A 16,840-nucleotide genomic window follows, 5' to 3' on the forward strand; every position below is an offset into this window, starting at 1 on the left:
TGTAAGCCAAATGATAACATTCGTTCATTAAATAATACTAGAAGAGTAGAAAATATCCGTTACACAAATGTTCTATAGAGGCCAAAATTAAGCCGCCAATGATACGCCAAGCAGATGAGTCTAATATACACTATCGTTTTGAAAACACACCTTGTAGAGCACAGAATCGCATACACGGAAAAAAAAAACTACAATTTCAAAAATGTCAAAAAGATGTACTAGTGCTTTTCATCCCCTATTCCTAGTTATCACGCCTAGTCCTCCGCCTAGCAGGTGCAGCGCCATCCTCATTATGCTCTTCTTCCTTCTCTTCCTTCTCGTCAGACGCTTCTTGGCTGTTTGAACTCTCTGCAGCTTCGCTCTTCTTGGATTCTTCAACAGGTCTAGCCTGCAAGCAAAACATATATGAATATAATTTAGGCCCGAGTCCTCAAGGTTATTATACAAAACAGACAAAACGGATTAGGAACTGTATACTTACAGGTATTTGCTTCTTTCCGCCGAAGAGAAGCTTGACTAATATTGTAAGGACAACGACTATGACAGAGACAATAACTCCAATTGTGATGTTTGGTTGTTTCTCAGCCTTCTCGAGTAGATCCTGAGAGAGAGAGAGAGAGAGATGGGTAAGGCAATGTATCATGCGCAAGATGGCAAATGCAGAGAACATATAAAGAATGTGGAGTTAGAGTGTTCTTGCTTACCAGTATTTTGCCCTTGTGTTCACCCAAGAAGGGGAGGTCGGCAATCTTATATAGCTGGTCGAATACCACTTTCTGCAAAATTATTTGAAATTTTTTAAGTCAGTAATGAAATAATGAAGTTAACAAGGAACAAATTGAGAAAATGATATTAAAGAATTTACCTGGTAGCCTTTGAGGCCATCGGAATCTGTGACTTCCTCAGCCTTCTGTTTCTCTTTCTCGACATCAAACTTAGGCTTCCATGCAGTCTGTCTATAAGATTCTGCAACTTTTTCATCAGTAGCTATGAGGATGTTGTCAAACAGGATGCCATCTTGCATTGTCCAGATCTCAATTCCAACTGCGGCAATAGGCTCAAAGTTGGGTTTGTCAAGTTCAAAGTAATCAGGGTTTGGGATCTCTCTAGGCTTCCAAATGCCCTTGTAACTGGGGTTGTCAATGAGGGGAGCGTGCCATTTTCCCTTGTAAGCTGGGTTTCGCTTCATTGGTCTTTTCCACTCCCCGCAACCAGGGCCCTCAGAACACTTTGGGTTATCAATTTTGGGAGCCTCCCACTCACCATCCTCATCATCATCCCAATCTTCAGGTTTTGTGGCCTCAGGGTCATCAATATCCTCAGGCTCATCATCCAACCATCCTTCAGGCTTCTCAGCATCCTCGTCTGGAATTTCCATTGGTGCATCCTCATCCCAATCATCTGGTTTCTTTGCATCTGGGTCTGGAATCTTTTCCCTCTCATCCCAGTCCTCAGGCTTCTTATCATCAGGATCAGGAATGGTCTTGGCAGGGATAAGAGGTGGTTCAAAGTCTTCAGAGGAGAGGAAGTTAGCCTTCTTTTTCTCTTCTCCATCAATCAAGATGGACACCTCATTGTCAGGTTTCAATACAGCAGTGTAAACGTGGGTTAGTTTGTCAGAAGGTACAGAAGGTGGGTATTTAAGGTGGTGTTCAACATACTCCCCACTCTTTGGGTTCTTATGCTTAAAAATGAAATGAACTTTGTTAGTTGCTCCACATTTATCAGGCCCAAACATGATAGAATAGGGAGACTCATTGTCAAACTCCTTGGCCACCCACCCGGCATCCTGGGGGCGAAGATATTTTATATAAGCACCACCACATTCAAGCCCATTCTGGAGGCGAACTTCATATTGGAGTACAACAGTTCCATCTTTGAGATTGACAACCTCATCAAGTTCCTTGACAATAGCATATTTTCTAGCTGGCTCGCTCACAAGAAGTCCATGATCCTCATGCCCCTCACTCTTTGAATGTTTCCACACTCCTGAGAATTGAGATACAATGTCATATCAACGTAAAAATTTGCCATTTTGAAACAGCATAGATATTCTCATTTGTGCTCCACGGAAGACACATTTCTCAAACAAACACTTTTCAGTAAAAAGTTGAGAAAGCTGTAATTAACACATCTAAAAAAGTGCATTGACATTAACTGTAGTTTTCAAACTACATGGATACCCGACTGGTACTAAAGGGTAAATGTACATTTCCAAGACTAAAATGATGCACCTCAATACATTGTTAGAAAAACTGTAAATAACATATCTAAACAAGCACATTTCCATTGAAATCTACAATTTTGGAACTTGTAAAGTTAGTGTTGATACTCTGGGGAATTACAAATCTCTCTAATTTTTTAATAATGTGAACATGGTAGGCATGGCAGTTTTGAGGTGCCAACCAAAACTCTAGGGATCATTCATTCTCAATACTATCCGGAGATTTCTTGTGAGCTCCAACAGCATTCCAACAAAGGGAAGTAAATAAAGATAAAACACCAAAGCAGTGCACTTGTAAACATCTATAATGCCTTGAAAGCAAGGGGACTCAAGACCAAACCACTTGAACTGCTGAAACACACTAAAAAGCTGTTAAGTATTCCTATAAAATGTTAGCCTCCCAACTCCCAAGACAAGGCTAGTTAATCACTAAACATTTGTTTCAGAAGCAATTCAGATCCAACAAATCCCATAATCAACTTTAACTCAAATGATTAGCTGCTATATTCAACTTGAATCTCCAGATTTCAAGTTCAATCAAATAACTAGCTGCCATAGTAAAGGCTCACATTAGTTCAGTAGTACTACATCAACTAACAGAACTACAACATGGCGACGGGTAAATGCTTGCGACGACACACCACTGAGTTCAAAAAACTTTAAACCCAGATTCAACTAAACTTCAAATAACATGACATAGTGGGCAACCATGATTGTTTTTGGGTACATTAGCTACTACAATTATCTATGAAGGAGAAATGCATGCTCAGCAATAAATATACACCAAAAAAATTCCGCTGAAGACCACGAAAAATTAGAGTAGCACATCACACATCCTGATATCCACATAATAACAAATAAAAACCTTACCTTTATAATCCTCTTTCTCAGACACTATCCATCTCCCCTCAAATGCTTCTTCGAATGACTCATACAATTTCTACATGAAGCAATAAATCCAAATCAATATCTCAAAAATATAGATCCAAATTTAAAATATAAGTAGAGATAAGTACGGCTTACCACATCAGAAGAAGCGGAGAGCTGAGAAAAGAAGCAGCCGATGACTAGTAGCAAGACGGACTGCGTCCAGATCTTCCGTTTCTTCTCTTCCATAGCTGAAAACCGAACTCGAAAAAGTTGGAAAATTGAACAGAACTTGGAAGATCTGAGCGTCGAAGCTTTAAGGATCTATGGGAGAAGAAGAGTCCAGAAGCATGGAGAAATGGAGAGTGAGAAACTGAGAGGCGACCAGCTATTTCTCAGAGCGTATATAAAGAGATCTAGAGAAAAGAGCGTCGAGTTGTCTCGGCCAATGGTGTATCTTGCCACGTGAAGTGGACCAATGGAATAGTGCCACGCGGAGGTTACGACGTGAACGGGCGTCGGATGTTGGTGATTTGGTGTAATGGTGTTGTCCACCTGTCCTGTCCCTATTGGGCTGCTTAATGGGTTGAACGGTTTTCTCCCTTGAGTCCGAAGCTGAGTTGTGGGCTATTTTTAGACACAAATTATGATGTAAACTTGGTTCACCTTGCAATATGGACTCCGATTATATTCATAATTTTTAAATTTTATTTTATATTAATAATTTTTAAATTCTATATTCGGTCAAAGTATTTATAAAGTCCATGTACTATAGTATTTTGTTCAATTTAGTCTTTCTACCTTAATTTTATTCAATTTAGTCACTGTACTTTTAAAAGTGAAACAATTAAGGACAATAATTGATGTGGCGCTCACATTATATCTGTCACGTCATAATACTACATGCCAACTCATATATTATTTTATAAATATTTAAAATTAATTATTTTTACCACTAATAACATTAATATGTCCAAAATAAATACATAATATAAGTTGTTGTCCTTAATTGTTTCACTTTTAAAAGTACAATGACTAAATTGAACAAAATTATGCTAAGCATCTTGTGCTCAGATAGCATGTAGTGATTCTTTCATATGGGAGGCGTGTTGGCTCTTTGTGCTTTAACAGATTGAGAAAGTATAGATGAACAGATACTACAATGTAATAGAGTCAGTAGCTTTCAAAAAAAATGAACAAAATTAACGTAAAAGGACTAAATTGAACAAAACACTATAATATAGGGACCTCATAGGTACTTTGACCCTCTTTATTCACAATTTTAGAATTAAATATTCACAATTTTAGATCTCAATATACAAAAGAGTTAATTCCAGCAATGGCCCTCCAACTAAAAAGACACTTGACTTTCTAATTTGTTCCAACAAAGGTCCTTCTGTTATCCATCTGTCTCTTAGTCGTTAGTTGAGGGGGGCAAAATGATCTTTTCATTAGCCATGTCTCTTAGGTGTGTTGTTCGTTCCATCTTCAACCAATTGGTAGAACTGTGTCCAAGAACAACAATGTGAGATTTCTTCCTGGGTTTGGTCTTACTGTTCCTCATATCACGAGCAAACATATCTCTCTTTTGGGTCTAGAAGCAGTGAATGGATTAAGCAACCACGAAGATGGCGAAGAACCTGCAGCCAAGCGTATGAAGACAAAAGAATATCCCTCTCACAAGTCATAAAGAGAGACTCATCCCGTTCTGAAAATAACTGAAAGTTCTTACATAAAAAAGAAGATTGCTCTGCCATGTATGTTGAAATTTTGAATCTGAAAGGTAAGATTTTGTTCTGGTGTTTCCAAGGTGGGTGTTGGTTTCCTCCTATACAAATAAAATTTCATCGGAAGCAATACCAAATTCTTACGAGGGTGTTATACCACATTTAGGCCAAACTACCTAAATGCTAAGGCAAGTCTACAACTGTCAAGTCAAAAGATATAATTCTCAAAATAAACTAGTCAATAACTATTTATTTACATCATCAATGGCTCACAGGCCAAAGTCTAGGCAAAAACATAACGAGCTAATGGAGATATGAGTCTATACTTGACTATCACACGCTCAACGCAAGTATACTCCATACCTGAAATGTATTTTAAAATAATTAGCGAAAGAATGCTATGTAAGATTCCAATCCAACATTTAAAGCTACATATGTATACCTTTGATACTTCAAATAGTTTTGAGACTGACATATAGAATATATTCCAACAAACCAACTCAATAACAGTTTTCAAAACATAGATACAACAATCCGAGCATGCGAGTCTAACCCGGGGTCCTTTTAATTCATTCAACTTATTAAACGCTACATCAATCCCACCATGCCTATCCGAAATGATACACACTGAATTCAAATCAGGAAACACATGTGTTGCTAGTCGTTTGAGAAACCAACTCCAGCTGGCGCCGTTTTCAGAATCAACAATTGAGTACGCCAATGGAAATATTTCCATGTTACCCGTCATTCCGACCGCTAGTAGGAGATGTCCCTTGTATTTTCCGTAAAGGTGTGTACCATCAATGCAAATAATAGGCATGCAAAATCGGAAACCATCGATAGTGGGCTTAAAGGACCAAAATGCATACAAGAAGTGACCGTACTCAGTACCTCGTGCGGACTATGTTAATTCGATATCAACAATCATACCTGGGGGGAATCATAATTTAGTATGATAATGTTTTTTTTTTTTCGTACGAGATACAAAAACAAATTTATTTTGTAAAAGTTATGCAACAAAGACCCCGTACTTGGTTAGACATATGCAACGTATGCAAAAAATTTGGCAGCTCTTGGTAGGAATATTCAAATTTTTCGTACAACCTTTCAACGCATTTTTACGCCCGTACCATGCCTTTCTGTATGTAACATCGATCCCGTACGCCTGTTGCACATCTACTTGAATGTGTTTTACTTTGTACTCAGGATCAGCGCTGATCTTACGATAAACCAAATCGGCAATTAGTCCACTTGTTATTATTTTGTCCACCCCACCGACAAAGATTATTTAATTGAAGGAATTGGGCTAATGAATTGGGATAAATAATTAATCCCATATAAAAATAATTACGAATTACTCGTATTAGGATATTTTAGTACGGGGTGTCACAAACCTAGTCTCTGAATCCGGCCAGCAAATGCTCAGTTCTCTTCTCCCAACTATAGGTACATAACTGCAAATCTACCTATTCCTCCATATCTTCTCATGTAACACCCCACTTTTCTTAAACTTAATTACAGTTATAAAACCAAATTAAGATAAACTAAGCAGTAGAAAAACAAACTAAATTAACAAACAAGTGGGAATGTCACCGCCACAATCACCTTTCCACGATGATTGCACAGGCTAAGGATAGAACTAAATCATCAAGTCAAACTAACATTGAAATTACTTAATTAAAGTCACTTGGGGAAAAACACCCCGGTGTCTATCACCAAATATAAATAGCATAAGTCTACAATCCATCATCCATAACATCATAAAAATAAACAGATTTTAGACTATTAGATCTACTAAACTAGTCTAACTCGAACAACTCTCAAACGCTGGGCCCACCTGAAAGGGGTTTTGAAAAACAACAAGTAGACAAGTAGAAAACACATGTTAGCACGAAGCTAAGTATAACCACACTCCACCCTGTAAAGTACTACAGTATATACTTTGGAAAAACATTTGTTCACATTCTCAAATTAAGCAATCTCAAACAATTAGATAAACTTTAAGATAAACTACAAACTTTCTATATGCTCGCAACCTATAATATCAACATGCATGCTTCAACGATAAATAATTTATCAACATAATCACTCTTTCACATATTCAACATAGCAAAACTCATCGGTAATGATCTCATGCTATCAAGCAATTGCGTACTATCAATCAATAAGAAATTATTCTCATGCTTTCAAGTTCTCATCATGCAAACTAGAAATATAAGACGTCAATATGCAACTAAGGCAATCATATTCAATATACAAACTCGGGTAATCATTCTCATTATGCAATCTAGTGCAACCATTCTCATTATGCAATCTCGTGTAAACATTCTCATTATGCAATCTCGTGCAAACGTTCTCATTATGCAATCTCGTGTAAACATTCTCATTATGCAATCTCGTGCAAACATTCTCATTATGCAATAAGATGCTATAGGGTAAGTATACTTATACACTCGTTTGTAAATAGAATACTTTTCTGTGGAGGTCTCTTAGAGCCACAAGGACTCGCTTACTTTCATTTCTTAGAGTCGCAATGACTCGCTTTCTTAGAATCGCAATGACTCACTTTCTTTACAAATGGATGAGATAGGAACTTCACCGTAGCGTGAACGAACCTATCCCGGTACGACCTCTAGCCGACCTATGCTCAATCTCATCCACCGAACCACTCTCTTGGTTCTAAACTCATCTCTGTGGAATCAGGTATCGAACTTTTAGCGTGCACACCCCCTGACCAGGATTCCAAGCCTGGCGGGCAGTTTCCAACCTCGTAACGTGGGAATACACCGCGTTACAACACATCGGATCGCAATATCCGGTCAACATCATCCGAAAGGACATAGTCCCAACGGGTCCTCCAAAACCTCACATATATAGATAGATAATATATATATCTCTCATGCACCAAACTTATGCATGTCACAACTCAACAACTTCTCAGTGCAACAAGGTAATGATATACCACATGCTCATGAATTTTTGGAAAATAATACTTAGGCTCACGTTGGCCATTTATGCTCTTATAAAGACATGATATGCTTGAAATGCAAGAATACTGTACAATCATACTTCAATTCTATATAGCACAGTGAACTCTCAAGAACACACAATCATGCTTGTTTGCAAAACAACATACTCTGTACATTTCTACCATCAAAATAGGCTTCAATTTCCATTGAACATACAACACATTCTAGTCATGCTTTTCTAACAACTCTTATTCACAAAGTGTTCATGCTTCTCTATTCAAATACTCAAATAGCATCAGGAAGGTAATAGCAAGTAAATCCCAAAAGTAGTGTGTTGGTCCCAAATGGGTGGCGAGAAGTCTAGAGGGGGGCTGAATAGACTTCTATAACTTTTCAAACTTTTCTTAAGTACACAACACTTTAGTAATTTCAACTCTAAATAACAAGCATAAACAAGTTAAACAAATTAGAGTGTGCACAGCGGAATATGTAACGACAAAGTGTTATGCTCAATTGTGCAGTGCTCAAAGAGAGATTCTAAACATGCAACACGTTAGAAACACTTGATATGATTCAAATATGATGTGTGCAAAATTTCACTTGCATGCAAACGTGGGAAGTGGGAACTATCAAACCTAGATAGATAAAGATATGCGATAAATCATAACGGGTTAGTTCGCAGTTGATAATAGCATGCACGAAATATAATGAGCAGTAAGTAAAGAGAGAGAGAGATTTATAGTGGTTCGGAGATGGTGTAATTCTCCTACTCCACTCTTTTCCTTTCACTCCAAGGAGAAAATTCACTATTTTTCGATCACCCAGATACAATAGAGAATTAGTGTCCACCGACACTTCTCCGAGTGCTTCGCACAAAGCTACACTCTACCAAGGTTTTTCACAAGCTCCTCTTGTTACTCCGCCTTCCCGAGTACTTCGCACCAAGCTGTACTCCTACACCACGAGAACTACGCACAAAGCTACCTCTCACAGGGTTTTCACAAGCTCTTCTTGTTACCCTTCCCTTTACAACGAGTGCTACGCATAAAGCTACACTCAAACAGGGTTTTTCACTCTCTCTAGGTACTCTACCCCCTTTCTACACTCAGTAGAAATGCTTACAATGAAATACAATGATTTCTCTCTCAGACTTGAATTTTTCTAATGAAGATCTATTTTCCCCCTTTTCTGGCTAAATAAAAATATAGCTTTCTTTTCTCTTTGTAAATCTCTGTTGATAGCCGTCATGCTTGCTCATTCTTTGGTATATTTTTGTCTTCAAGTCTGTTTGGACAATTTATAGCCAATGAAAGCTATTTGTCCATTGATCAACTTTCGATCTCGATCGTCCATTTTGAATTATAGTTGATCAAATAATTGTATCAACTTGATCTGCAAAGTCATTTCGCCGTTCTGTCAGAAGATTTGAATAATCTTGTCGCTGTTCTTCATTGATATGACAAAAGCTTTTCTTGGAATGTGTAGCCTCCAAATTTGAATAATTTCAGGCTTGACTTTTGTTGCATTATTGATCTGATATGCCAAGTTGATCAAATTATTAGTCTGCTAATTCTTGCTTGAGTAATAAAAAGATTTCCTTCGTGAATCATCCTCTTCGACTCCTTCGACTTCCTTCGCAAATATACGGGTTCCCAAAAAGCTTGTCGACATCCTGTCTAAAGTTGTAGCATGTCTAAGAATGATGTCATATCCCGTCTGATGATGATGTCATATCACGTCTAAAGTTTTGCATCCTGTCTAAAACTTTAGCCCGTCTAACTTGTAACATGTATGACTTTGTAGCATGTCTAAACATCATCCTGTCTAACCTCAAAATTGCTTCAAGTGAGAGTCGAACCATGTATCATTTGGTTGCTTTGCAAAACTTCTTCCAACTCCGCTAGTTAACCCTTTAATATATCTTTTGATTTTAATTCGTTTTGTCTCTTGTCTTCGGCTTCACATGGGTTTCATAACCCGTCTAAAGACATCATGTCTAATGATGACACCATCACCCGTCTAAAAGTGACGTCATCATCCGTCTAAAAATTACTTGTCTAAAAAGCTTGGCTTGATATTACTTCATGATAGCACTTCCCGTCTAACACTTCTGGCCCATTTGGTTCACGGAATAAGCCGGGAATGGCGTAGCATTCCTAGTAATAGGCCTATTCCTTTGTTTGGTAACCGTTTCTATTACTAGGAATAATATTTCCAGTAATAGCACATTCCCCCAAATAAGGTAATAACTATTACCAGGGGCCCCCCCTGGTATTAACCTTTTTTTTTTTTTGAATGCCCCCTGGTATTAACCTATTCCTAAAGACTTAGGAATATATTTTATATTTTATTTCCTATTTTACCCTTCCTCCCTCTCTCATTGTCCTGCGCGCACTGTTCCGACGATCTGATCGAACCGGCAGTTTTCTCCGCCTCATCTGAACAAATTCTGAATACAACTGAACAACACATCTCCTAAAATAAAAATGAAAAAAAATTGAAGTAAATAAAAAAATAAATAAAAGGGTTGAGCACAACAAGAAAGCTTTCACCATCCTTTATCTTCTTTTTAATTTATCCTAAATGAGGAAAATAAAAACTAAAACAACTCTAGAAAACTCTTTTCATAGTTGTGGATGAACAGCCTTTAGGAGAGATGTAAATATCACACATACTCAAACACTTATTTCATAGCAGATATATGAATCCAAAAATAGTGATTAGGCAATAGTTCCCCAACACTCGCAAGACGGAATTAGAATTAATCTATGCTTAAAATCAGTCAAGAGCTCAACAATCGTTCTCCACCGTTAAACTTCGCCGGTGATGAAGCTGATTCGCCACCGATACTGCCCAGATCTGAACTGCAGAACCTAACCACGCAACCATGGCTACGTTTCTCGAGCTGACGACTGTCCATATTTGCTTGCAAAGTAGAAACTCGATCCGTGGAAATTTCATGCTCGAGCCCATCCGCAAAATGGTATGCTCTCATCTCTCTACATTCTTGAATGCACAAAGTTTTCTGCACAAGTTGTCAAGTATAATGCCACACTATATATATTCATTTGGTGGCATTGGCAATTTGGCTTAGAGATTCTGATCTCTAGGAAACAATTTTATCTGCCACTTCCCAATTATACTACGGTCTAGCTACTGATCGTCCCTGCAACAGCCCTCCGAGAGCACTGGAGCCCTCCGAACAAATTGTTGGACAACACTGGATCTCTCTGATCGACAATCGGGTTATTGGCGAACGACCTCGACGCATCCCCAACTCCAACCAACCCCTCTGATCATCCATGCAACGGCCCAATCGTCGTCAAAGTCACCATTGACGAAGGTTCGTCCAGACTGTCGAAAACTGCGGATGACCTCCGATCTTGATTCTGATCTCGATTCCAATCAGTGGCAACCTAGACACTTCCCTGACTCCATCCCCGCCACCTGATCGTTGATCCGCCGGTTGGATTGCCGGCAAAGGGGCGGGAGACGAAGACGAAGGGTTTTCTGTGAATCGCCTCTCTTGTCATTCGATTTTCAGATAGTCGATTGCGATGATCATCAGAAGGAGGATTTTAGGCTACCAAGAAGGAAGAAGGTGGTGTGGCGGCGTGGCTCCAATGGCTCAGCTGTGTGGCTGTGTTGGCGGATAAAACCCAGAGAGAGACAAAAGAGAGAGTGTCACTAGTACAAAAAAAAAGCTTTATGAGTCTCCTATAAAATACTTTCCGAGTCACCTGTACAGGTGCCTCGGATTCCAGAGCCTCGAAAAGTGTTTAGCTTTTCGAGGCACCTGTATAAGGTGTCTCGGAAAGCTAAATAAGCATTTTAATAAGCATTTTTTTAATACAGACTTTCCGAGGCACCTGTTGCGTAACAGGTGCGTCGGAAAGTCTTTTATTTTATTTTTATTAATTTTTTTCTGTGACACCCACCTTTCAGTGGGTGTCGCGGAAACCCTTTTTTTTTAAAAAAAAATAAATAAATTATATATTTAGTAGCTTTCACAACCACAACAAAAATTATATATTTTTTCACACACACATACATATAAAGTGAAGTTTATAAAACTAAATTTACATAAAAACCTCCAAAATTAATATTCCTTCTTAATAATCCTTAATATGTAAGATAACATTCACAAACGCTCATATGCAGACCATATTATATTTGTGCAATTAGTTCAACTGTAAAAGGTAAAAAGCATTCTTGTTCAGTTTCATTTTTGCCTTAACAAAGCCCTAGATTAAACTTATTCAGAGAGTCAGTAAAACCTTAGATTTCCTTTCACAGATTCTGTTAACTAGCATGTTGAGCAATCTTCGTCTCAAGGGAATTCTTGTCGGCACCTATCAGCTTGTCAACCTTGCTTCCATTTTTATGAAGAAGAAAGTCGGAACACTCTAATGTTCAATCGGGCAGCCACGTCTCTTGCCTCATCAATGTGAACCTTCAAGAACACGACTTTTGGATACTTTCCAGCCAAGCTTGTATAAAGCGGGGACATATAACGGCAGGGCCCACACCATGTGAAATAAAGGATTGCCAGCCGGGATGTCCTTGAAGCAGCAGTTAACTTGGTATCCAATTCATCCAGAGCATGGACTCCAATAACTTGTCCTGCATATTACAGAAAAAATTAGATGGAGTAAGTAAAAGCAAATTAATGTATCGGGAATGTTCATAATCAATCACTTAGTCAACTGACAATGCTTATGATCACATAATAAAAGATAGTCTCAAGCAAATAACCAAATCGAGAAGGAAATTAACTCAACGACCCACATACCATCCTTGAGAACAGAAGCAGCTTCAGGACCCTACAACCATTTCTAGGAAGAATATTGAGGGAACTGCAAATTGGCAGAAGAGACTAATCAACTTCAAACTCATACTTTTCTTATCTTACCTTTGTGAACCCTCAACCTATCTCTAAGTCTTGTCTCTCGTTTTGTTAACCGACGGTTTTGGTGTTGAATTTCGTTGTGACTAAGCCTATCCATCTTACTACCTTACCTTAAACCCTTGGTTTCTCTAACTTTAGTTGGCGGCGAATACCCTTGTTGCTTGAAACCTCGTTTGCAACCCATCTCTGAAGCTTTGTCATCCGTTTCGTAAGCCGACCATTTTCGTTGTGGAACCTTGTTGCATCCCTTGCTTGTTTTGTTAGAAGGTTCGTTGGTAGTGGTTTGCTCAGTTGTGCGTTTAGCCGTTCTCTCTTGTTTGCCGTGGTTGTTAGCCTGTGGTTTGGGTAGTTGGTTTAGTTGCTTCGCTTTTTGAAGATGCCGTTCGTCGTCGTGCACCAAAGGCTAGATCATATTGAAGCCAGTTCAAGCCGTAGAGGAGAAGATGATGAAGAGACCGAGGATTCGGAGAGCGAGTCCTTCTAGAGTGAAGCTGTGGCCACCTTGTTCGCCTTTCCTTAGTAGTTGTATCTCCTTAGCCGTTGTTGTTTGTTTGTTGTTTGCTTTTGTGTTTGTTTTCTCTTGTTGCCTTGTTGTTTAGTTAGCTTAGTAGTAGTAGTGAGTGTTTTGTGTTGGTTGCTTTGTCCTAGGTGGTTGGCTTGAAGTTGGTGCTTGTGTTAAGATTAGAGTTCGTGATGCTCCAAAACATTCATTTGTTAAACTCTTGTCAATCCTTGATTGATATGCCTTCTTTCTTGTTTTGAAACTCTTGTGAGATCTTTTGAGTTTTGACCAAAAGAGTTTGTTCTTGAACCTCTTGTCACAATGTTGTTTCCTATCACCGTTTGCTTTTAATTCGTCGTACCCAAGCTTTGGGGACGAAGCTTCTTTGAAGGGGGAGAGGATGTGACACCCCAAAATCCAAATTCAATTAACTGATTAATTGAGTAATTAATCCTATTTCAATTGGTGAATGAATTCCTAAAATCCTGAAAATTCAATACTTGGGGACTAGTAATTGACTAGTCAACCCCAAAGTCAAAGTTGTACCTTGGGCTTTGAAGAGAGTTCCCTTGTTCCTTACACTTCCTAATGTTAGTAAGGGCATTATTGACCTTTCACATGGTGTTAGTATTGTAACCTAACCTAGTAGACCACCTTCATTCTTTCCTTACACTTTCTAAAAACCTAGCTCCACCTTCTCTCTAAAAAGTGAGTTGTTTTTCTTCCAAGCCAAGTTGGAGCCTTGCCAAGACTTCAAGAGTTGCTCATCTTGTGTTCAACCTTTCTTATATTTGGGCATCTAGGAGGGTAAGATCTAAGTTCATCTTGTGTTTTTGGTTTCATCTTAGGTGTCTTTTCTTAAAGGTAGGATCTTTATGATCTTTTGGTTTGTTCTTGAAGTGGGTTTGGAAGGTGAGCCTTGAGAAGAGCTTATTAAGGTGTAAAGTGAAGTCTTTAGTCTACAAGAGGTAACCCATGCTCTACAAAATCTATTTTGCTTACCTATATGTGATTTCTTGGATTCTACATGTGTTTTTGGCTATGAAATGTGAGTGTTTATGCATTATCTTGTGAAAATGCATATCTAGAGCTTGTGTTTAGGGTTCATTTGTGCCATTGCTTGGCATTTCCTATGATTCAAGTCATTTTGTTGTATTGAGTGAGATTTGACATGTTTTGGACTTGAATTTGAGCTCGGAGTTGAAAATCCCCGAATGGATTATTTGTGGTACAGGGGTGTACCCGCGGGTGGAACGACGGGTAGGCGTCCAACCCGCCTCCCACCCGCGGGTACATAGGTTGGGAAGCATGTGCCCGCGGGCGGAACCGCGGGTAGAGGCCTACCCGTGGGTCTACCCGCGGGTACGTGTTGTGATGTTGTTCGTGATTTGTTCCCCGTGATTCTTTTGAAGTCGGTATTTGATCTTTTGACTTCCCGATGTTCTTTTGTGGAACTATTTGAGTGTCTTCTTGATGTTTCGTATGTCTAGAACTATGTGGTAGGTATCCATGTAGGTCTTTGGTGTCTTGAATCGTGCTAAGTGTTCAACATTGTGTTTCGTTGAACCGTGATGAGTCTTATGTGTTCCTCGGAACTATCTTGGTTTACCCGTTTGATAAGCATGCTAGTTCGGTGTCTAAATGCTAGCGTGTGTGTTGTTTGTACCTTCCGATTGGTTGATGATAACTTGTGTTATTCATCGTTGTTGTTGTTGGGTTGTGACCCATTCCTTGATTGAGTATGTTTCATACCTTCGTTGTGATCCGTTGGTTGATTCCTGTTGGGGTGTGATGCGTGTGTGGCTTTACCTGGACTGCACGATTTCGGTTTATGGGGCCTTAATCACCAAGGTACGGCAGCGGTCCTCGTGGTGGCCGTGACGTGATTATGGAGTTTGTGACCTTTGTGTAAGGTTCAAGTATTTCTTGGGAAGGCATGTGTTGCCGTGTGTGTGATCGGTACCCTCGTGTACTATGAAATTGGTGGTTTTGTTGGCGGTTTGTCGGCGGATGGGGACGACGGTCCTCGGAGGGAAAAGGTTGGACTTGGTTGTACAGGGGTCCTGGAGGTAATGGTTGGAAGAAGAGATAAGGTTGGGGGTAACCATAAGGTTGGAACCGGGCATAAGGAAGGCATTTCAACTCGTGATGGGTGATGTCACGAGGGTTTGTGTAGCCATTGTGGTGAGTTCTTCTCTTGTGACGTGTGTAGTCACAAAGGCATGTGTTGCCTTGGCATGTGCTACCGTTTGGTGAGTCTTATTCCTTGCGTTATGCATGTCGGGTTTTGATCTATTGTGTGATGATAGATCATACCTTGAGACTTCTTGTGAGTCGTGTCGTTTGTTGTGGTCTTGGGATGTGTTCCCGTGTTATTGTTGAGAGTGTTGAGTCTTGTGTTGACTATTACTCTTGGTTTTGCACTTATATATATGTATTCCGTTTCGAAAATGGCTTTACAACTTATATCTTACTTATGTATGTTATTTCACATGTATTGGTGGGTTACCAGCATCATTCGCTGACCGGGCGTCGTCCCATGTTTTATTGTGTTCTTTCAGGTGATGTCTAGGCGAGTGCGCGGTCTAGTACTTGCTAGTATAGATTTCCCCTCTCGTTTTGTGGCATGTGAGCCAGTGTAGATGTAGAACTTTGAACTTATGGGATTAGTTGTGAACATTGCAGATATTGCCTGTGCGTTCATCCTTATGGTGAACATGGCATAACACCCTGTGTTTCAGACTTTACCTATTTATCTATCGTTCAGACTTCCGCTGTGTTTATTGTTTAGTTCCGTTATCTGCATGTTTTAAGGCTTTTTATAGCATGTTTTTCGGGGGTGTTACAGCAAGAATATCTTTTACAAAACTTTCATCTGCAAAGAAGGCAGGGCAAGGGGAGAAACTTAAATGCAAAACATGAACTACCATGACATTTGAAGAATATACCTTCTTGAGCACCTCATTAATCTCTTCATCAAAATCTATTCTTGATGCCACATGCAGATCACTAGCAGCCTCTTCACATAAGCCTAGCATTGCCCTTGCTATTCCTCGTACTTTATATCCTTATATTTAAAAGAAGAAAGAAGACTCAAGATTAAGTATACACCCCAAAGAGTTGAGATATAGTCATTTGCATCTTAATCAGATATACTCTAGTAGTTTAATATAGTTTTAATCTTAAAATATAGCTGCATGCACACCTGTAAAGTTGCATTAGCATCACGGATTGCAACATTTGGCTTTTTAAGTTTAATAAACACACTACCTGTGTAAGTATAATATTTAAATAATAAATAAACAGAACAAAAACATATAGACACTTAGTTCAGATAGATCTTATGTTATAGAATTACCTCTGGTTGCATATAGTATTGTTGAAATTGGATTTAACATGATAAGAAAATAGTTCCATTAGAGCATAAACTTCCAAAAAGTAACAATAACAGAAAAGTAAGCATGAGGATCTAGATCACACTGGAAGCTAAGGACATAAAATACCCTCAGAGATTGCATTCGCAGCTTTAGACTTTGACATTTAAGCAGCATCTTGGCTTTCCTCAGTTACTTCTCTTGAAGGGTCACCCATCTACCATGCCACAACAGAAGAATATGTTCAATATCAAAACATGTGCTTAAA

General features: G+C 39.0%; 2 protein-coding genes and 2 long non-coding RNA genes across 5 annotated transcripts; 1 reads left to right on the forward strand and 3 right to left on the reverse strand.

The window, feature by feature from the left end:
• Window positions 1-3,487, reverse strand: LOC109183067 (calnexin homolog). The gene is made up of 6 exons (XM_019333279.1): window positions 3,248-3,487; window positions 3,095-3,164; window positions 866-1,989; window positions 705-776; window positions 482-601; window positions 1-388 (listed from the first exon to the last, which is right to left on the reverse strand). Exons 1-6 carry the CDS (start codon window positions 3,338-3,340, stop codon window positions 242-244), a joined length of 1,626 nt encoding a protein of 541 aa, XP_019188824.1. The 5' UTR covers window positions 3,341-3,487; the 3' UTR covers window positions 1-241.
• A 1,077-nt stretch (window positions 3,488-4,564) lies between these two features.
• On the reverse strand, window positions 4,565-15,091 carry LOC109183070. The gene is made up of 3 exons (XR_002054490.1): window positions 15,081-15,091; window positions 9,869-9,880; window positions 4,565-4,650 (listed from the first exon to the last, which is right to left on the reverse strand). It is a non-coding gene; the product is annotated as an uncharacterized LOC109183070 (long non-coding RNA).
• Window positions 10,428-15,906, forward strand: LOC109183068. 2 transcript variants are annotated; one of them, XR_002054488.1, is made up of 2 exons: window positions 10,428-10,770; window positions 15,760-15,906. XR_002054488.1 is itself a non-coding variant. In XM_019333281.1 (2 exons), the coding sequence occupies exons 1-2, from the start codon at window positions 10,675-10,677 to the stop codon at window positions 11,236-11,238; spliced, it is 372 nt and encodes a 123-aa protein (XP_019188826.1). In that variant the 5' UTR covers window positions 10,428-10,674; the 3' UTR covers window positions 11,239-11,404. The 2 variants fall into 2 exon arrangements, 1 of the variants encoding a protein (XP_019188826.1); XM_019333281.1 differs by lacking the exon at window positions 15,760-15,906 and adding an exon at window positions 10,963-11,404.
• On the reverse strand, window positions 12,238-12,658 carry LOC109183069. Its single transcript, XR_002054489.1, has 2 exons — window positions 12,580-12,658; window positions 12,238-12,410 (listed from the first exon to the last, which is right to left on the reverse strand). It is a non-coding gene; the product is annotated as an uncharacterized LOC109183069 (long non-coding RNA).
• Window positions 15,907-16,840: the final 934 nt, after the last annotated feature.

This window comes from Ipomoea nil, unplaced genomic scaffold (genome assembly GCF_001879475.1).
Source record: "Ipomoea nil cultivar Tokyo-kokei standard unplaced genomic scaffold, Asagao_1.1 scaffold1096, whole genome shotgun sequence".
Classification (NCBI taxonomy): Eukaryota; Viridiplantae; Streptophyta; class Magnoliopsida; order Solanales; family Convolvulaceae; genus Ipomoea; species Ipomoea nil.